We start from the raw sequence: 23,607 nt of genomic DNA on the forward strand, positions 1-23,607 counted from the left end.
GAAACACATAAAAACCAAGGAAGTGAAGCCAGTCGACATCGCTGGACAGTGCAGTGTTGAGTCAGTTTGGTGTGACATAAACACTGGGAGATCAAAATTGAGAGTAGGAGTGTGCTATAGGCCTAATGACTCTGATGAGTATAATAAGAAACTGTACAGGGAAATAGAGTGGGCCAGTAAATCAGAGAGTCTTATAATGGGAGATTTTAATTTCCCAGATATTGACTGGAATTTGGGGGCTGGTCATATCACACACTAGCAGGGCTTTTGTGGATTTATTGGATGATTGTCTTCTACATCAGCATGTTCGGGAGGCAACTAGAGGGAGTAATACTCTTGATTTGATTATCAGCAGTGATTCTTCATGCATTAAGAATCTGCAGATAAATGAACCACTAGGTGGCAGTGATCACAGTGTGCTGAAGTGGGATTTAATCAAAGAGGTAACTACCAGGGGTAAAGGGAAGGGTTATTGCTTCCGTAAAGGCGACTATGATGGACTGAGACAGTATTTAAATTCTATACAGTGGGACCAACTGATGATGTTACCAACAGCAAATTCAAAATGGGAAGCATTCAAAGAATTAATCTTGGAAGCTACTAGGCTTTACATACCAACTAAGAAATATTGTTCAAGGTTTAGGCCAAAATGGATGTCAGATGAACTAATGAGGCATATGGCAGAGAAGAAAAATGCATGGGATACTTACAAATTAACACATGACACAGAAGCCTATGATAGATACAAGTAGATATGCAACCAAGTTACAAAGGAGGTAAGGCAGGTGAAGGCAGATTACGAGAAATCCTTGGCAAGGGATGCAAAGAAAAACAGCAAAGAGTTCTTTACTTATGTAAACTCTAGAAGGAAGGGGATGAATCAGATTGGTCCACTTGATATTGATGGGTCAACTGTTGATGATCCTGCTCAGGTAGCTAACAAACTAAACGAATATTTTGCATCGGAGTTATTCAGCGAGGGGGAATGCCAGAGGTGTATTCAACTCTAGCAGTAAGCTATAGAATCTTGAAATAACTGGGAGTAAAGTGGAGGAGAAACTGTTGAAGATAAACACAAAAAAGGCACCCGGGGTGGATGGGATTTATCCAGTTATATTAAAGGAGGCAGCAAAGGAAGTAAGCAAACCCTTAGCCATAATTATGAGAGCTTCCTTGGACTCAGGGGAGGTACCCATAGACTGGAAATGTGCAAATGTGACCCCAATTCACAAAGGAGGATCAAAGGCTGACACAAGTAATTATAGACCTATGAGCTTAACTTCTGTTCCAGGAAAGTTAATGGAGGCACTGGTTAAAGAAGCACTGCAGGATCACTTAGACAAGATTTCAGTTATAGCTCGGACACAGCATGGTTTTGTTAAGGGGAAGTCTTGCCTGACCAATTTGATTGGATATTATGATGCAGTCACAAAAGAACTGGATGCAGGGAATAACTTTGATATTATATACTTGGATCTTAGAAAGGCTTTTGATACTGTTGCACATGGAAGACTGCTACACAAATTGGAGCACTGTGACATTGGAGGCAAATTGCTGCTATGGATAAAGGGGTGGTTGAGGGGGAGAAGACAGAGAGTGGTAATCAATGGACACTGCTCTTCGTGGACTAATGTTATTAGTGGAGTCCCTCAGGGCTCAGTGTTGGGTCCATTATTGTTTTCTGTATTTATAAATGATATTGATGATGGTATATCAAGCTTAATGTCCAAGTTTACAGATGATACAAAGGTTGGCAGGGTTGTCAAGGACATTACTGACACTATGCTGCTGCAACAGGATCTGGAAAGGTTGAGCAGATGGGCTGAGAGGTGGCAAATGAAGTTTAACATTGACAAATGTAAAGTACTACACATGGGAACATGCAACCCCAGAGCAACGTATCAACTCTGTGGTACTACACTGACAGTGGTAGAGAATGAAAGGAACTTGGGGGTGGTTGTGCAGGCAGATATGAAGTTCTCTGAGCAGTGCAGACGGGCTGCAAGAGTAGCTCATGGAGTATTGTCAATGATATACAGGAATTTTTCCAGCAGGGATAAAGAGGTGATTATTCCATTGTATAAGGCAATGGTCAGGCCACACCTAGAGTACTGTATACAGGTCTGGAGGCCTCATTTCAAGAAGGATGTAGAGCTGCTGGAACGAGTACAGAGAAGGGCAACAAGATTAGTGAATGGAACAAAGGGGTGCTCTTACGAAAAAAAGGCTTAAGTTTTGCAAATTACAGTGTCTGGAGACTAGGCACCAGCGAGGTGATCTGATAGAGGTGTATAAAGCCTTGAATGGTTTAAGCATGCTCAATGCTGATGGGATTCTTCCTCTAGCTCAGAAAAATCACCTGAGAGGGCATAAATTCAAATTGAGGAAAGACAGATGTATGATAGACGTGCGGAAATTTGCCTTTAGCCAGCGGGTCATTGGTTGGTGGAACAGACTTCCATCCCTTGTGGTGGAGGTTGATAGCCTAAATAAGTTTAAGGCTCAGCTGGACAGGTATTTTGAACGAACAGAGGGGTGAAGTGGAAGTGGTTTTTTTTTTTTTTTTTCCGGCTGATGCTGCATAAGCTTGCTTTCTTGCATCAAATGCCTCTGCTAATGCTAATGGCCATATTGCTCCCGGGATATGCGGTGGTCATTCTCTGACCTTTCCGCATCCTCCGGTATTTGGTGGGCACGGGCTCGAACCCTGGTCCTACTGAGAAGCGTGTGCTATGCACTACTGCTCCTGGCTACAGAGGCACCGTTTGTGTCTGTGAACCATTCTCAATCAGCACCTGCAGTATGGCAATGCACACTGGTCTGTACCAAAAAACAACCACATCATAGGAAGCATGGAATTGTCCAAAATATTAAGATAGGTGTTTTTAATTACCTGCAGAATCAAAAAAGGTGATAAGCCATAGAAACAAGAAACAGTACACACCATAACCTCACCTCCTTCAAACTTCATTGCTAGAAAAGTGCACTTGTGCATCTTCCATACCCACCTCTCTGATTGGAACCGCACAGTGAGATTTGTCACTATCAATGAGATTTGTCGGTACCAATTTCCACTGCTCTATGGAAATTTTCTTCCTAATTTCTTGTTTCACAAGAAATTAGAAAGAAAATAATAAAGACATATATCTGGTCAGTGGCACTATATACAGCAGAGACATGGATTCTAACAAAGAGAGAGAGACTTGAGGCCTTCGAGATGTGGTGCTAGTGCAGGATGGAAAAATTAAATGGACTGAAAAAGTTGTTGTTATTTGGTTTTTAGAAGCATTAGCAACTAAGGCCATATTGCTCCAGGGATATGCAGTGGTCATTCCCTGACCTTTCTGCATCTTCCGCATTTGGTGGTCGCGGGCTCGAACCCCGGTCTAATCAAGAAGCGTGTGCTACGCACTGCTGCTCCTCCTCACCTGGCTACAGAGGTGTCAACTGATTGAAAAAGTGTCAAATGTGGAAGTATTAAGATGTGTCCAAGAATAAAGGAAAATTTTTAGGTAGAATAAGATTAACTAGACTAAAATGGGTGGGCCATGTGATTTCACATGGTGGACTGCTTCTGGATGCAATGGAGGGGACTATGGAGGGAAAACACCCTAGGGGTAGACCAAAAAAGACCTTCATCGGGACGCTGCTGGATGAAGCAGGGCTTCAAAACTTTGAGGAACTAAAACAAATGGCACAGGAGAAACAAAGATGGCAACAGCTCATCAGAGGAACTGACCAGTCACAAGACTGAATTACTGATGATGATAAGATAAAACTGCTGATTGCAGTTGATATTTGTTATGTGCACTGCCAAGTGCATTATAGCCAAGTAGTTTATGTACCATTAAACCCCCATGACACACACATGCCAAATGCACTGCCAGTCTCCCATAAAAACAGCCATGGAGCTCCATAGTAGTGTTCTTATAGGCCTTAACCCCTATTGACACCTTAAACCTGGTTGATTTGCAGGCATGTCTGATGAGATTATTGTATTACCCTTTCCAATTACCCTCTGATCATTTAGATTAGGGCTTTCTGGCTTTCCTGTGCATTGTTGGATAGTGATAATACTGTCATGTCTCAGTTCACGATGACATCACTGACAGCTTGACTTTGGATGGGTAGGCTGTCAACAATTGCACCTATCAACAAGTCAATTGATAAACATGTGACACCCAATAATAATATCCCTCTCTCAAAATCAGTCAGCCCAGCTCTACAGAATATTGTTTTGTCCATCCTAACTTGTGTGGCTCAATATGCCTTCCTTATATATACCAGTCTGGGTCACTTGTTTATCCAATGGACTATTAAAACAAGGTATTCAGATACTTTTTACTGAACAGATGAAAGCACCCACACATCAAGAGATAATTGTCTCTAATTAGCAGGAAGTACATTGAGGACCATACTATTCTTCATCATCTATTGCAAATTTTTTTAGTAAAAAGAATGGCTGAATAGGTAATTATTTAGTAACTTTCTGAATTAAATTTTTGTTTCTACACAAATGAGATTATTTGCAATCTGCATTTCCTATGTTCTTCAGAATTGAAATATCCATAAAGGAAAAACAAAAGACTATATTTGTTCTTATCTCAAAACTGTTAATACATAAATATTCTATTTGTTTTAGTATACTAAAGAATTTGAGAAAGTAAATCCCATGAAAACAGTTCCAGCTCTAGTTATAGATGGACATACCCTCATTCAGTCTGTAAGTAGATATTTAAATATTTATTTTTCTGTTTAAAATCATGAAATATTATATGCAACAAGAAAGAGTGGCAATTAAATACAAGTGAACTCCAATTATAGTGCTTTCTAGGGAACAAGCAAATGCAGTGATAAATGGGTAGAGTTGTACTGAGTTGTAAAGGGTAGAATTTCCACCTTAGCTTTGAGTTACTGTATGAAATAAACTTACATGACCTTCACCAGAAATGATTTCTAGAATTTAGTTTCTACCATCACTTTCTCAAAATTAATAAAAAGAGGAAGGAGAGTTATATTTGGGCTTATTTCTTCTTGGAACCTTAAAAAAGGCAATATACACAGAGTTGGCTTTGCATTAGTAACACCACCTTGCATAGGAATGGACTGTGATGATGACTCAAAGTTGGGAATGGCCAGTATAAGACTAATTTGCACATGTGGCGATCAATTTCTGTGTGATTATTACACAATAATAATTTAGATTATTACTGTCTAATGAAATATAGCTTTTAAAAGATGGTACGGGTAATTTCAGCCCCAAGGAGCCTAACAATTAGAAATAGATATTGTATCAGAAAAATCAAGAATAAAATAATTTGATATTGAAGGAAATTTACTGAGTTGTCAAAATTTAGGTTAAAAAGGTATTTTCAGATATGATTTATGCACACAGAGAAAGTATGCAAACTACATCACCATATAATTTCCCAGAAATAAAGTTCATTGAAAAGTATGGATTATCTAGTCATTAATATTAAGACCAACATTAAGATACTGATCACATATTCAAAATTAATGGATGTGTTTGTTTTACAAACATGCTAATTAATGACTAAAAAAAAAAGCTGTAAAAAGTGAAAACTTGGTATTGTGGGGATAAAAAAACTTGTTTCATTTATTTTTATAAAGCTAATATTGATTTTTTTAATTATTACAAAACAAATAGATTTTTTTTTAATTATTAGAAAACAATATTTGCCAACTTTTATAAATTTTTCAAAACATTTACAGAAAATGTCGATCTCTTAGTATAAATCTACTGAATACTTAAAAAAAAAAAAAAAGTGCAGCCATTATCAACCCACTGCAGGATGGAAGCCTCCTCAACAATTCATGCTGAGGGAAATGGACCATAATCTGCCATGCTGGTCCAGTGCGGGTTGGCAGATCAACCGTATTCAGCAGTCAGGGCCTTGAACCCCGGTCTACTCAAAGAGTGTGTGCTACTGCACTCCCGCTCCTCACCGCTCGACTACGGAGGCACTGAATACTTAAGTTGTTATTAATATACAGGAACTCCTTGAGTTCCTGTATATTAATAACAACGCTTCAAATTCTTTGAGAAAGCAAAAAAAAAAAGAAGCTAAATCATTCAAGGTATTTTAACAGCAACTGACTACATGCTGATTTATTTGAAAGTGTTTCAGCATGTAAGCCAGAACATTTATGAGCGACAAATCTCTCCGGAAACTTTAAAAAATCGTGGAAAGTTATTTTGCATCCCATAGGAATAAATGGAGGTATTGTGAAAATATCGTAATGTGAACCCAATACACATTTTTTTTTTTTTTTTTTTTGTTAATTCGTTCCAAGACCTTGGAAGTTGAAATTTTCGCTATATAACTAAGCTATTTATCTCTTCAGTTATAAGAATTAATTTTTGAATGACTGTGATATTTTTCTAAAGCACATTTCTGGAGGTAACTACCATAAAACAATTTGCACTTTCCAGTTTATTGGGCTTTTCTGTAAGCACAATCTGTTATATATCTGTTATGAGATAATCCCGATAACTGGAATTGTGTGGGTTTTTACGTTATTATGGTGAAATGTGTTCCCCTTCACTGAAATTTCAATCATATAAAAAAAAAATAATAAATTTTCAGAATCTTCTCTTCATTCCTATTTTTACAATGGTGAAGGGAAAGGGACCAACGGAAAGTGCAAGTGCTGGCAGTGCTAGGAAATGAAACAAAATTGATTTAGAAATGAAGATGATTAATTAAGAAGTACAAAGCAGGACAAAGTTTGTCATCTATTGCATGGAATTAGGTCTCGCTGCTTCAACGGTGAATACTATTTTAAGGGACAGTGTTCATATAAAAGAACATGATAAAGGATCAACGTATTTAAGCAGAGGCAGACTGGGTCAAAAATGCTTACTGGGGAAAACAAAAGGAATGTATCAGAGGTCAGTGTATAATATTGAAAATCACTCTGGCCTCCGGCCAGTGGGGTTTCCCCGGTAAGTCTTATAAGCCAGTCTGCCCCTGCATTTAAGATCAACAGTGATCACAAAACAGTGTTCAGGTGCTATATCGAAGATGAAAAAGCTATTAATAATATGGATGGAAAATCAGATTCAGAAGCAAGTGCCCCTGAATCTAATGACTATTCAAGCAAAAAGTATTTATGAAGATATTAAGGATAAGTACGGCAAACCCCAAGCCAAATTCATGTCAAGCAATGGGTGGTTTAATAGGTTCAAGCATCACACTGGTTTCCAAAACATTAAAGTATGCAGTAAGTCACCAGTGCTGATTCTGCAGCTGCAGAGAAATTTTGTGATGTGTTGGAAAAAACCCCTTCTAAATCTCCATAGCCCTCAACTTCCATGGCAGCGTGCTTATCAGCTGGAGAGTTAATTCTGGAAACGATGCTCGAAAGGCAAAACTTGCTGACAGTTGTAGTTATGCTTGTCTCCTCTCTCTCTTTTTGTAATTTTATAATTTTTGTATACTTCTGTAATTTTCCTGCACATGAGAAAAAAATTGAATAAATAATTCTATTTACATGTTTGTTGAACATTTCTTTTTTGCTTCAATCAGATTCAGTGCACATAGTTGAGTGCAGAATTTCCCTAAATGCTTATTTAGGGAAATTCCGACTTACATAGCGATCTGCAGAACGCAACCCTTATGTTAGCTGGGGAGTGGCTGTAGTTATGTTTATGGATCAGGGGCATATTCAGAGGGGACATATGTGCCCCTTAACCATGCGTACAAGTGATCCTAGGTCTATCTAAAAAAAAAAAAACACACTCAAACCTGGTTGTCATGCCCCCGCCCTTACAATGATACGATGCAGTTATGGATAACACTCAGAATAAAACAGACAGGTCAGCTGCTGTTCTTGATATCTTTCACATTATCTTTTTCAATGGTAGAAAGTTTGAAGAAAACCAGATAACATATTACTTATCAAATCAATTCAAAACCACAATGGGGTTACCTGCCCAATTGGTTTTGGTTGTTTTTCTGCTCTATGTAAATAAATAGTTTCTCTAAACATGTGGAAAAAGTATGCATTCTAATTCTTCCATTTTGTATGTGAATTTCAAAAGCAATTTGCAACTCTCTTGGTGGATGATATTTCAGCTGTTATCACAATAGATGATAATACTGATGCAAAAAGGGCGAGCTGGTTATTCAGTTTCTGGAGGGGATGTAATTTTAAAGTATGATGGAATGTCAAAAATTGTTTTGTCCATCATCATCACTGTTACTCATAGCAATACAGAATATGAACTTGTTTTCAGTCTTGTCAAAAAGAATTGAAAGCAATTAGATAATCCATGGTAAATAAAACCTTTGAGTCCATTTGTTTTAAAATGCAGAAAATTAGGTCTTGGATGTAAATAGATGTTTATTGTGTATTTCCTGAAAAAAGTGTAGGCTACTAATATTTCTTTGAAGTGTCTACATCAAGTCACTAGGTGAAGAAACTTCTCACATTTTGACAAAATTGTATAATTGTTTATATTGTAAAAATTTCAATATAAAGATTTCTTTTTTAATATCCTGTAATTTCAAGGTTGCAACTGTCTGATTTTTGTAAGCAGCAGTAATTAAAAATTAGAGTACGTCTAGAATTGAAGCAAATAACTTTAATATGTGGTTATTAATTTGGTAGAAATGTTATGGAATGCTCTTTTGATATATTCCCATAGAAAGGCATATCTATATTAAAAATTTCATAAATTCAGATTTCTTAAGGTGTGCAGTTCCACTTTGATTATTATATCAACATGATGATAATAAAACATATAAACAGAGTTCGGTAAATATAAGAGGAAATGCTGAAAAAGGTGGGGGTGACAAAAAATTTTGCACCTGGGCAACACATACCTTTGACATACTCCACAGCCCTCATCTGTATTTTGTTTCACAGGATTTTCAGGTTATTTAATTTTGTCTGATCAGAAAGGTCCACTGTGGAATGCCCAATTTTGCCATTGGACACTGCAGTAACTGCCATATCCATGAACTTATTTTAAAAATAAGTTGCACATCAACAATTAATAACTAATCTTTTCTGGAGCATCATTAAATTCTTCTTTCCCTCCCATCCTGGAAATTTGTGCATCTGAAGATGGAGCCATTAGGCTCATCTGCAAGTGTATGCAACATCATCCTTTGCTCCTGTTTTGTGCTCAACGTGTTGCAACATTTTATCCTTTTCCTGTTTTGCTAATTTCATAATATTTAATAATTATTTCTGCCACTAACAAAATACTTCAATTGATTTTATATTATTTTTGTTAGTTACCTATTCTGGAATATTTAGAAGAGACAAGACCTCATCCTCCACTTTTACCCACAGATCCAATAGAAAGAGCAAAGGTAACAAAAGTTTTCATTTTGTTTTCATAAATATAGAGGTTTTTTAATGTAAAGACAAAAGTACATATGATTAAACATTATTAATAGTTATGATAGAAATATATATGCAGGATCATTATAAAGTTCTTGTGCAGTTTTAAATTTTCATAACTTCTGTTCTATACATGATAGAATCAATCTGTAAAAAGGGTTAGGGAAAGAATTTATTACAGTTTTACATACATTTATTCTTGGGATTGTTAATTCTCAACATGTCCACTGTCATTACGTATACAAACTGAGATACGATTCTGAAGTTCTACAAATACATGTTACAGTTGATTTTCATTAGTTATCACATTAGTTATCCTAGATCATCTAAAAATCAAGGTTTTGTTGAATAAACAATAGTCTTAACATGTCCCCATAGAAAAAAATCCAATGGGCTCAAATCTGATGAACGTGATAGCCAAAAGATTGGTCCACCTTTTCCAATTCATCTGTTAGGAAAATTTTCATTCAGAAACTGCCTGATACTGAGAGCAAATTGACAAGGTGCACCAGCTTGCTGAAACACTATCACCTATAAGTCCTAAACATGTTAATTTAGGAATAAATATTCTGCAGCATTTCCAAATAACTCACTATTAACAACCCATCCTTGGCCTTCCAGATCGTGGTTTATCCTTGACAGAACCTGTCTCTTTAAACTTTTTCATCCAGTTAGTTATGGAATTCCTGTGTGGTGCATCTTTGTTGTAATGGGTTCCAAATCTTTTTTGTACTGTGATTACAGACTAACTCTGCCAACTACAGCACACAATTTACTTTCTCTTCTATTGAAGCAATTTGGTCAAACCTAATTCTGCAAAAAAAAAAAAAAATAATAATAAAATTTTTGCTAAACCACAATAAAATAAATGAATCACTCTTAGGAAATACTACACTTCACTAAATTACATTTCTAACGTTTTTTACAGATTGATTTTATGATGTATAGAACAAAAGTTATGAAAATTTAAAACTGCACAAGGACTTTATAATGACTGTGAGTGTGTGTGCGTACACACACACACACACAAGGAAAAGAACAGAGGAAGTAAATTTTAAGATTTACTGTGCCTTTCCCTGGAATAATCTGCACACAACATATATACCAAATCTTAAGATTTACATCCCTGCAGCCCTCCTCCTCCCTAAATAATTTTTTTCCATCATCATGTGCTGTTAATCATATTTAATTAAATTTTCATAGAGACCACTTTTGTGCACGAGGAGAATATGCATTTAATCCTTCTTATTTATATTATTTTAGCAAGAATGCTTAGCAAAACATTTACATAAAAATATGTAACTGTTTTGATGTAAACATGATTAATATACATACATGAAAACATTATAACAAAAGTTTTATTGTGGTGCCCCAGTTTACAGGCTACAAATGTTGCTCAAAATATTATTCCTCTGAATCAATAAAAGCTCAGATTTTAGTAATGAAATTATGAACAGAAAAAGGAAAGCTGTTCATAGAACACATCTATTGTCTCTCTTTGTATCATCCTCTTTAGTTATGTAACATCTTTTGATTTGTGATGTTGTCTGTGTGGGTGTAGCCTTTTTGACAACACCACAACCAGTAACCAGCAGGTTCAAATCTGGACTACTACTGATGTTTCTTCATTCAAATCTACTGATGTTTCTTCCATCATTCAAATTTTCTTTAATATTCTCTTGCACTACACTCTCCTAAGGGAGAAGTTCAGAATAATTTATTTACAGCTTGGCTATTCTTGGCAATGTTTTCAACCTGTATTAAGGGACAGCCCTCATTTTTTTTCTCAATAATGCCCTCAGTCCGTTCAAACATCAATATAAAAAAATATATACGTTGCTATTAACAGCTTCCATGTATGTGCTCATAACCATAACTCTATTAAGTCTGTAGAAATAAGTGTTCATGAGTAAATTTACATGTTGAGTGAACTAAAAAACCTGGAATTAATACCATTCTTTTTCTCATTCTTTGTTCTCTTCCACAGGCTTTAAAGGCAACACAAGAGTGGACAAGAGAAATGTACTCTTCCAAAGAGAGAGAGAGAGAGAGAACATCACTTTACTAATTATGAATTTCCGCTGCTTTACTTTCCTTTCGTTGCATGTGAATCATGCATACAGTGTTTACCTTGACAAAGTATTTCTAGCAATATATTTACAATGTAATTTGCATAACACTGATTAACATTTTTCTAATTTGCATATTTTCCTTTTTAAATTTCAAGTGCCCACAATAAAACTTGTGTGTTGTTTTCTTGTACATAGATAATAACAAAAATAAATACATTGCATAAAGGACATTATGCAGATTGTTCATTTTCTTACAGTTATCAAGTATATAATATTCCACATCGTTACTCATTGCATTTCTGGATCATCTGCATGATCCTGTCATCAGATCAAATGCAAAAATTCATTTCATTTAATTTCTGACTTAGTGAAAAGAGAATGCACATAGCCTGTAACCACTGGTTCAGCAAATAACTGAACTAGATTTTTTGTTCTTGATCATACAAAAAAAACTTTTTTTTTCACATGGAAACTAGTGTCCTCTTTTCATCTTTATATTTAATTAGAAAAAAGTTAACTTTTTAAACTTTTTTTGCCTTCCTTAATATGGAAGGCCCATAAAGTTTAATGGGAGCTGAATAATAATGTTTTAAATTTTAAGAAGAGTGACGGGGGAATTCAGAATAGAAGCTAATAGAAATGGGGGAGGGAGGAGATGAACAGAATTAGGTGACTAATCTTACCCATTAGAAGGAGAGCAGATGCATAGGAAAAAAATCTGCCATATTAGTCACTGGTCATTCATGTTAAGCCTACTTTGTAACTGTTGACTTTTAATTTATGATTTTTGTATTTTATTTTCTCCTTATCATGATCTCTCTCTCATTTTTAACACAAAAATAAAGATGACTATTTTTAGTTAAGATTTATTTAAAAAGGTATGCATATTAACTTTTGATGCAAAAAAAAAAAAAAAGTCTGTTAAATGAAGTAAATACTATCAGATATTAGTCACAAAACAAAAAACTTTATCTAAATATTAATTTCTGACTCTAATCTAAATATCATATTACAGTAAACCTTGGAAATATGAGAATGCTTTGTTTTTAATCTTGTGTTGTTTTTTTTTTACATGAATAACAAAAATGGTAATATTTAGCCAATTGCTAAATTTTCAGTTATCCATCTAATATCCACATAATTAAGAATTTTACTGTATTTTTAGGTTCGTGCAATTTGTGAATGTATTGCTGCAGATATTCAACCAATTCAAAATTTAAGAGTGTTACAGAAAGTGAGTAATGATAATGATAAAAAAATAGAATGGGCTCACCACTGGATTGCTACTGGTTTCAATGGTAAGTAACTCCTTTCAAATCCAATATCTGATTTCATATTACCCATTCCCATCCTCAAAAAAAACTTGACTGTTCTGTTGTTTAAAAAGTTAGATATTAAATTTAGCCTTAACTAGTATGGTAATTTGGTAATATGGTAATACTAGTAATAGCTAATATGGTATCCATAACTCCCTCAATCCACAAGAAATTTAAATTTCCCGTTTGTGACAGTTTTACTTGACTCACAGTAATGCACATTTCGATACCTTAGTATTATGGCTAAATGATGCAAGGAAATAGGCTTTTTTCTGCATTTGCCAAAAAAAAAAAAAAAAATAATAATAATTTTCTATCATTCATATATTCCTCACTGCCAAAAAGTGGCTATCCCATTCTGCTTTGAACCTTACCAAACTATCAACCTCAACCACTGTAGAAGGCAATTCATTCCAATGATCTACAATACCTAAACTAAACTTTGTGAGATCTAGCCTTAGCCTTCTGCAACCCCAGAATTTTGTAGTTGTATCCCCTAGATGTTCTCTCTTTTGTGAAAATATACCTCCCTTATTCATTTTACCGATTTTCTTCAGGGCCTTGTATACTTCTATTAGGTCCCCCCCATATGATGTCTAGTTGCCAAACTTTCTGGTCTGCAGTTTTCTAAGCCATTCTTCTTATGAACATTGATAAGTAACCCCTTACCAATAGTGAGAAAATGCAGTCTCACTATCATCTTATACAAAGGGATAATAACATATTTTTCCCTACTTGTGAAGGTCTTAAATAATATAGACAGGAAACCACATGCCTTCCTAGCCCCTGTCTACACTGCATGCATAATTTCACATCTGACTTAATCATAACCCATACATATTTTTTGTCCTGGATGACTTTTAACTCCACTACTCCCATTTTATAATTCCTAGATTTCTATTCCCTAGATGTAAAACCTTACATTTATAAACATTAAACTTCAGTCTTCTAAGTCATAATGGAAACTACTGCAGTAGCTGGTTCTCTTTCTGAAAAGTATACAGTTTGCTCTTGCCACTATTTATTGAGAATTCTGCCATAAATTGCAATTTTTATACACACACAAGCGCGCGCGGTGTTTCAAAAGTGATGGTCAATAATTTAAAGGTGAACTGTACAGACTACAATATGCAAAGAAAACCTAGTCAACATGGGTCCTTAAATGAATCGTTTTCGAGATATTGCACATTTCTAGTTGGAATCCACCACTGACAAGGTGAATTGTACAGAGTTGAGATCCACCACCACTGACTTGTTTATTTAGGTTAGGTTATGCTCATTCTCTCCGTTTCCCCTCTCTCAGTGCTCTGAGACGTAGCAGGCATACTAGTACTTATCAAAGGATAGTCAACATGGAAAGAGGTTACAGCGACGAAGAGTATCTGGACATGCATTTCCCCGCCGAAGGCAGCCCGACAGGCACCCATTCATCAGGGTACATCAATGCCTTAGAAACAGGCATTTTACACATGGAGTACGAGCAGGCGGGCCCAGAAGCATACTACCCGATGTTGACGAAAGAGTGTTAGAAAGAATAGAACAAAATCCAGGAATTTCTACCTACAAGGAGGGGTTGCTCTGCAAGAGTGTGTACTGAGTCATAGCAGTGCGTGGCGAATTTTACATCGCCAATTACTGTATCCCTACCATATCCAGCATGTATAAGGGCTCAGCAATACAGACTACCCTCTTAGAGTGAACTTCTGCCAGTGGATGCAACAACAGTGTCCTGAACCCCCAATTTTTAAACAACATTTTGTTCACTGGCGAAGCTGGGTTTGCTCATGATGGTATTTTTAACTTTCATAACTGTCACATTTGGTCCAACGAAAATCCTAATGCAATTCACGAGTCACGACATCAGCAACGTTTCTCATTGAATGTCTGGTCAGGACTACTAGGAGACAGTCTAATTGGACCACACTTTCTGCCAAACAGGCTAACAGGAGTACCTTCAGTTCCTGCAGAATGTTCTTCTAGACCTCCTTGATGATGATAATGTTCCACTTTAGCAATGCCAGAACATGTGGTTTATGCATGATGTTGCACCAGCACATTTTGTGTGACTCGTGTTGTGACTCGGTATCTAACTAGAAAGTATGGTCAACTGTGGATAGGTAGAGGTAGGCACTTAATGTGGCCTCCCAGATCACCAGACTTAAATCCTATGGATTTTTGTATCTGGGGTCATGTAAAAAGCTTGGTGTACACTTCTGACATTAACACAGTTGAGGAATTGCAGCATCGGGTTGAAGGAGCCTTTCAGCAGCCTTTCAAATTGGGAATAACCCAGAAATGCCTGAGAGGATTCACAACTCAATACAGAGAGGAGTACAAAGCTGTGTACGGATGCAAGGACACCATTTTTAACACCTTTTGTAACATCTTATAACCTGTAACATCTGTAAAATCTTGTGGTGTTGAAACCAAAAATTAAAAATGTATTATCTTATGTTTAATAAAACCACCTTTAGCAAAGGATTCACTGCTTTTTGCTAAACTAGTGCTCCCATAGTCAGTGGCGGATCTTAACAGAAAATGTGCATTATCTCAAAAATGGTTCATTTGCGGCCTGATGTTCACTGGGACTTTTTTGCTTATTTTAGTTTGTACTTTTCACCTTTAAATTATGGACCATCATTTTTGAAATACCCTGTATATCCCACTTAAAGTACACTTGTGTTATATCCTAAATCACGGTATAACAAGGCACAGTATATCTAGGTTACGCTGTATGTAAACATACATGCCATAATTTATGATAAAAGATTCCAGAAAACAGAAATACAAACTTTTATATTCTTTGTTGTTTACTTCTCGAAACTTGATGGAATACGTTTTATACACTTAATGAGTGATATCACCGTAGCCAAGTGGGAGTGCTGTAGCACACGCTCTTTGAGTAGACCGGGGTTCAAGTCCCTGACTGCTAAATATGGTCGATCTGCCAACCTGCACTGGACCAGGGTGGCAGATTATGGTCCATTTCTCTCAGCATGAATTGTTGAGGAGGCTTCCATCCTGCAGTGGGTTGATAATGGCTGCAGTTTACCTTTTTTTTTTATCACATTTTCTGCAATGTGAAATATTAAATTGTCATATCAAAGCTAAATAATGCAAGATAGCAACAGCCAAAAAAAAAAAAAAAAAAAAACTACACACTTCTCCACCCTCCAAGAATTTGTCTAGTTCTTCCTTGAATTTATTCAAACCATCCACCTCCACAGCATAGATGTAAGCCTGTTCCAACAGTCAACCACGTGCTGTCTGAAGGCAAACTTCTGCACATCTATCCTGCAACCATCCTTCCTCAACTTAAATTTATGCTCCCTCTCTCATGTGTGTAGTCTCAGAAAGAGGAATAATTCCATTCACAGTCAGATCACTCCACAGGTGCCTAGTCTCCAGAAGCTGCAATTTGCAGAACTGAAGGCTTTCTAGGTAAGAGCACCCTTTCCTTCCCTTCACCAATCTGGTTGCCCTTCTCTGCAACTGTTCCAGCAGATCTACATTTCCTAAAGTGAGGCCTCCAGACCTATATACAATACTCAAGTTGTGGTCTAACCATGGCCTTGTACAAAGGGACAATCACCTCCTTATCCTGCAAAGTTTCTGCATGTCAGTGACAAAACCCCATGAGCTGTTCTGGCAGCATGTCTGCATAGCTCAGGGAATTTCATATCTGATTGCACAATATTGTTGCCTTTGGATAATTATTACTCCTATATAACACAGAAAATAATCTATTGCTGGCATCTATAGCAATTAGCATGTTGATTTAAAATCAAAGAAAGTAAAGGGATTACGGAATACATGTTGAGAATTACCCAGTCAGTATTTATTGTTTAATATTCATTTGCTGGTATTTTAAATTTGTATTTTTTCTTTACGAATGCTTTCACCCTCTATATCATTCTCAATGATTCTTTTATATACAATAACCTTCGTTTTTTTATTAGTTTTAATTTCTGCATTGTGTTAACAAGTTGAATCTTGAGTGAAATTAAATTGGTATCATTATTATTAGTGTGCTTTTTTTGCAAGAGGAAAAGGTGGGGGAGATATTCCTCAAAGCTTCCTATAAACCTCTGTAAAAGTACCTATTATTTGTCAAGAAACAACTACACATAGTACCAGTGTAATAAAATTGGATTTTGAACATAGTTACTAAGGTTATCTGCATTGAATGACACAATGTCAAAACAATGCTTAAAGTTGGAGGAATCAGCATGTTTTCTTTCAGCTTATCCAGAAATTGAACTGGTGAAGCATTTGAGTCCTCTCCTAGTTCACTTTCCAGGAAACACACACCACACAAATTGTGACAAACAATTAGATATCCAGTGTGGCTGGCCACCTTATACAGGGTGTCTCAAAAATATTGGTACAAACGTTTAGGGGAGGTAGGTAACATCTAAAGGAACGTGAATCGCATAGGAACCCATAATCGGAAACATCACGGGAAAGTAGTAGCAGAGGCACAGGAAGCAGAAATGACACAAGACAGTAATTAGTGGCAAACATAAATGGCCTCCGTAGCTGAGTGGTCGGGAGCGGGAGTGCAGTAGCACACACTCTTTGAGTAGACCGGGGTTCAAGCCCCTGACTGCTGAATACAGTCAATCTGCCAACCCACATTGGACCAGCATGGCAGATTATGGGTCCATTTCCCTCAGCATGAATTGTTGAGGAGACTTCCATCCTGCAGTGGGTTGATAATGGCTGCACTTTACTTTTTTTACTTTATTTATTTGACATAATATTAACAATGGAGTACGAGATGGATGCATTTCATGATGTTACAACAGATGCTCGAAGGTTCCACCATGAGACGTGATGCATGCGTGACACCAACGCAGCATCGATTGTCGGACACAGTCAAACACACCTGCAGTTTCTTTGACAGTAGCAGCAGCAGCAGCGCAGACGAGTCTCACCACGAGATCCATTTCCGTCTCCATAGGAGATTCATACACGATAGATTTGAGGGCCCCCCACAGAAAGAAATCAAGGCTCGATAAATCAGGTGAGCGTGGGGGATAGGCAACGGGTCTACCATGGCCAATCCATCGACGCCCAAAATGCCTGTTCAAATGGTCACAAATACACATCCATAATGGGCAGGCACCCCGTCATGTTGAAACCAAATGTTGCATCTCACATTTGCTCGAACACCGTCAAGTAACCCTGGTGGAACTTGTTCAAGAAAGAGCCGATATTTAGTGGAGTTCATGTGGGATGGTAACTGGTATGAGCCGATTAAGCAGTCACCGACCATACCAGCCCACACATTTATTGCAAAGCGATGTTGTGCCGCATGGGGACGCACACCGTGTGGGTTGTCGTGAGCCCACACATGAGCATTGTGCTGATTGAATAAGCTTTTCCGAGTGAAATTGTTTGGTAGTTGTTGTCGCATCGGCTTCTGTGGCCATAATGCACCTCCCAAGGTTTTTGCAGTATTTTGATCCAAGCCCGAGGCGGGATTCGAACCCGCGACCTTTGGGTTGCTAGGCAGGCACTTTACCCACCCCGCTAGCCCGGTCAGCCCGAGTGAAATAAGCCTCATCCATGAACAAAACATAGGCTGGAAAATTCAAGTCTTGAACACTTTCTTGGAGAAACCACTGCACAAAAGCCACACGTGCAGGATGATCTTGGGGGAGCAATAACTGAACCCTTTGTAGATGAAAGGGGGTGTAAGGAATTGTCGTGCCAGATATGCTGCACACTGCAACGAAACACTCCTGAGGCATCGGCACATGTACTGGTAGTAGGATTATTCTGGGCGGCATTCAACACACTTTCTTTCATGGCGGGAGTTTGCATCAAACATGGTCTGCCCGCACTGCACTACTCCTGTTACCTCTAAATGACCCATAATCGCATAAATTTTGATGCACACGCGCAAACAAACGGTGGTCCGGTACATGTCTGTCTGAGAAGCATTCTCCACAAATTCGTTGAGTGGCTCGTCCATTGCCCTCTGCTAATCCATACACTAGGTGCATGGATGCCAACTCACAGTTCATATATCGATGCATACTATTCATGCAGCGACTACTGCTTGAATGAGTAAACCAGAAATTTTCCCTCTCACGAACTGATGAACAGCGCCGTGTACCGACTTACGGTTACGGGTTCCTATGTGATTCACATTCCTTTAGATGTTACCTATCTCCCCTAAAGGTTTGTACCAATATTTTTGAGACACCCTGTAGATAAATAATCTGCATCTACATTCACATATGAGGAGTTATTAAAGGAAAAAAATTCCAGAAGTTTATCAAACTGTAACAGGCTGCGTAATGATTTTGTAATAACTGAGAGCAAATTGAAGGAGAAATTGTTGAAGTTAAACATAAGAAAGGCACCTGGGGTGGATGGGATCTATCCAGTTATATTAAAGGAGACGGAAAAGTAAGTAAGCAAACCCTTAGCCATAATTATGAGAGCATCCTTGGACTCAGGGGAAAGTCCCTACGGACGAGAGATGTGCAAATGTATCCCCAATTCACAAAGGGGGGATCAAAGGGCAACATCAGTAATTACAGACCAGTTAGTTTAACTTCTGTTCCGGGGAAAATAATGGAGTCACTGGTTAAAGATGCATTGCAGGATCATCTAGACAAGGCTGCAATAATAATTCAGACACAGCATGGGTTTGTTAAGGGAAAGTCTTGTCTGACAAAGTTGATTGGATACTATGTGGTTACAAAGGAACTGGATGAAAAAATAATTTTGATATCATATACTTGGTTTTCAGGAATGCTTTTGACACTGTTGTGCATGGAAGACTACTGTACAAATTGGAGCAGTATGGTATTAAGGGTAAGTTGCTACATTGGATAAAAGGATAGTTGAGTGAGAGAAGACAGAGTGGTAATCAATGGACACTGCTCTTCGTGGACTAATGTTATTAGTAGAGTCCCCAGGGTTCGGTGTTGAGCCCACTATTGTTTTGTATATTTATCAATGGTATTGATAAAGGTATATCAGGCTTAATGCCAAAGTTTGCAGATGATACAAAGGTTGGCAGGGTTATTAATGGCAGTGTGCTACTGCAACAGTATCTAGAAAATTTGAGCAGATGCGCTGAGAAGTGGCAACTGAAGTTTAACATTGACAAATGGAAAGTATTGCATATAGGCAGAAGTAACCCCAGAGAAACGTACCAACAGTATGGTACTACACTTAGGGTGGTAGAAAATGAAAAAGATTTGGGAGTGATTGTTGCAGTCAGATGTGAAGTTTTCTGAGCAATGCAGACAGGCTGCTAGAGCAGGTCATGGGGTATTGCCAATGATGTACAGGAATTTTGTTAGTAGGGAAAAGGAGGTGATTATCCATTTGTATAAGGCATTGGCCACATCTTCAGTACTGTGTACAGGTCTGGAGGCCTCATTTGAGGAAGGATATAGAGTTACTTGAGCATGTACAAAGAAGGATAACAAGATTGGTGAGGGAAACTAATGGGTCCTCTTACCAAGAAAGGCTTTAGTTCTGCAAATTGCAGTAGCTGGAGATTAGGCACCTGCGAGGTGACCTGCTTAAGGTGTATAAGGCCTTGAATGGGTTGAGCAAGCTGAATTCTGATGAGATTTTTCCATTTGTTCAGATTATAAACCTGAGGGGGCATAAATTTAAATTGAGGAAAGACAGATGTAGAATAGATATGTGGAAATTTGCCTTTAGCCAGCGGGTGGTTAATTGCTGGAACAAACTTCCATCTGTTGTTGTGGAAGTTGATAGCTTAAATAAATTCAAGGAGAAACTGGACAAACTATTAGAGAGAATGGATGTGTGAAATTGGGGTTTTTTGTTTTTTTTTTTTTTGGTTGATGCTACATAAGCTCATACTCTCGCTTTCTTGCATCACATGCCTCCATTACTACTACTAATCTGTGGCTAAACTTTGTTTTCTATTCTATCTTCCTTTTATTTTCTCTGCAGCTTTTTTTTTTTTTACCTTTGTTTTCTATTCTATCTTCCTTTTATTTTCTCTGCAGCTTTTTTTTTTTTTACCTTTGTTTTCTATTCTATCTTCCTTTTATTTTCTCTGCAGCTATTACTTATTTACATATTATACTATTATGGTCATTGGGTGCTTTTTGTCTATCAATGGCCCTTGTCCATAAATAATTTTTTTCTTTTTTCCTACTCTTTCCCTCTTTTCATATAATCTTTATAGTTATATATATATATATATATATATATATATATATATATATATATATATATAAAATCATGTTCCTTCTTCGTAATTCATTAATCACAAAATAACTATGTATCATCCTTCTTTCAACAAATTGGCGCATTATAGCCTTAGTTGCTAATGTGCCAATAAAACCTAAGCAACAACAACACATCATCCTTCTTTCAACAAATAATAGATGTTTTTTTCCATCATATTAGTTTTGCTGAGGTCACATAGAATAAAATTCTGTGCGAGGTCAGCAAAACTATGGAATTCTATTCCATCATATTTTCACTGCTGAACTCAGAGTTTTGTATCTTTATTTTATATCACTAATCTACATCATGTCATTTTCCAATAGAATTAATTTATAATATGACTGCTTATAAATTTTATCTGTTAGGTAGGAATGTGGGTGAGCTGATAAAATATTTCTGTATATATATTACCGATAAATGATTTTTAAAATATGAAAAATACCTTTACTGCTATTAATAATTTTTTAATGGATATGACTCATGAAATACAAAGAAACCATCTCATATATATATTTTTTCCTAACAAAAAAAAAATTCTTTAAATCTTATTACAGCTTTAGAGAAGATTCTAGCCAAAACTGCTGGAAAATACTGTTTTGGGAATAATATCACAATGGCAGATCTCTGTTTGGTACCCCAAGTATATAATGCTACTAAAAGATTCAATATGGACCTGACCTATTATCCAAATATTTTTCGTATTAATGAGGAACTACTAAAACAGAAAGAATTTCAAGATTCTTCTCCATCATCACAACCAGATAATGCATCTTAGTATTTCATATAAATATTCCAAAAAAAAAAAAAAACACCATACCTAAAATAGATAACTGAACAGATTTTTTAAAAATTATTTCTTCCATTTGAAACAAAATAATTGTTACTGTTCATATATTTTATAATGAATATTTTTCAGCTATATATGGAGAATTTATTGTACTATGTCTTTAATTAAATAAATGGCAAAATTATTTTACAAATAGTTCTCAAGATTTTTTTTTTTTTTTTTTTTTTTTACCATTTTACTTTGCATGTTTAATACAAATAAGTTTAAGTTAAACAATCTAAGTTCAGATGGGTTGGGTTGTTTAAGGTAAGTAGCAAAGGAAATTAAGACCATGAGCCATCGGTATAACAGAGCTATACGCTGGATATATTCTAGACTGATTCTCAGAATGGTAGGAATTAAAATCAAAAACTTTCTGGAAGAAAATATTCTATACTGCCATCTCAAATGGGCTAACCACCACACCACGCCTTTGTGGAGAAGGCCTATAATTTTCCACAAGAATCAAACCTCAGACTTTCAAAATTTTCAAATCGGTGGCAGGACACCATAGAGGCAAAATGTCAGGGAGAATGCAATAAAATAAAAAATAAATATTCAGACTAAGCTTAAAGAAATTTAATGACAATCAATTTTCGATCCGAAAAGCCCTCTGTGACAGTATAATGGTTTGTCACTTGTTTTGATACTGAAGGAATCTTAAAAGTGCCTTCAAATAAGGGCTGTGGTTAGCCAATATGAGGCACAATAAGCAGAGTTATTTAAGACTTTTCAGGCTGCCTAGCTTGCAAACTGGCTCATGCACACACACTCATACACCTGCACAGACAAAATAGACATAACCAGCTACTAGTACCATAACAACTTTCACACTATAATCATTGTGGTCATGGTGCCAAAAAACCTTTAGCCAACCATTTAAAAAAAAAAAAAAAAAAAAAAAAAAAATTGCTTTTTATTAAATATATAGTTATCTATAATTTTCACAATATTAGCATTAGCTAATATATATTGGAACTGCAAACCATATGAGTGATATACTGTTAGCATTAGCATTAGTAGAGGCATTATCAGATCACCTCGCTGGTGCCTAGTCTCCAGACACTAATTTGCAAAACTTAAGCCTTTCTTCATAAGAGCAACCCTTTGTTCCATTCACTAATCTTGTTGCCCTTCTCTGTACTCGTTCCAGCAGCTCTACATCCTTCTTGAAATGAGGCCTCCAGACCTGTATACAGTACTGTAGGTGTGGCCTGACCATTGCCTTATACAATGGAATAATCACCTCCTTATCCCTGCTGGAAAAATTCCTGTATATCATTGACAATACTCCATGAGCTACTCTTGCAGCCCGTCTGCACTGCTCAGAGAACTTCATATCTGCCTGAACAACCACCCCCAAGTCCCTTTCATTCTCTACCACTGTCAGTGTAGTACCACAGAGTTGATACGTTGCTCTGGGGTTGCTGTTTCCCATGTGTAGTACTTTACATTTGTCAATGTTAAACTTCATTTGCCACCTCTCAGCCCATCTGCTCAACCTTTCCAAATCCTGTTGCAGCAGCATAGTGTCAGTAGTGTCCTTGACAACCCTGCCAACCTTTGTATCGTCTGCAAACTTGGACATTAAGCTTGATATACCATCATCAATATCATTTATAAATACAGAAAACAATAATGGACCCAACACTGAGCCCTGAGGGACTCCACTAATAACATTAGTCCACGATGAGCAGTGTCCATTGATTACCACTCTCTGTCTTCTCCCCCTCAACCACCCCTTTATCCATAGCAGCAATTTGCCTCCAATGTCACACTGCTC

The 23,607-nt window shown here is 36.8% G+C and overlaps 1 protein-coding gene across 2 annotated transcripts in view; it reads left to right on the plus strand.

Annotated features, from left to right (window-relative positions):
* Positions 1-23,607, plus strand: part of LOC150084936 (maleylacetoacetate isomerase-like) — a 57,457-nt gene that overhangs the window by 22,377 nt on the left and 11,473 nt on the right. Inside the window, exons 4-7 of one of the 2 annotated variants that reach the window (XM_090376721.1) lie at positions 4,643-4,723; positions 9,267-9,344; positions 12,613-12,745; positions 21,553-21,786. In XM_090376721.1, the coding sequence (XP_090232847.1) occupies positions 4,643-4,723; positions 9,267-9,344; positions 12,613-12,745; positions 21,553-21,773 (513 nt within the window). In that variant the 3' untranslated portion in view covers positions 21,774-21,786. Of the gene's footprint in view, positions 1-4,642; positions 4,724-9,266; positions 9,345-12,612; positions 12,746-21,552; positions 21,787-23,607 lie in introns of those variants that run through there. The other variant, XM_090376722.1, reaches the window with a different exon arrangement.

The sequence above is a fragment of the Mastigoproctus giganteus genome, chromosome 6, assembly GCF_048544385.1.
Source record: "Mastigoproctus giganteus isolate SK-2022 chromosome 6, ASM4854438v1, whole genome shotgun sequence".
Classification (NCBI taxonomy): domain Eukaryota; kingdom Metazoa; phylum Arthropoda; class Arachnida; order Uropygi; family Thelyphonidae; genus Mastigoproctus; species Mastigoproctus giganteus.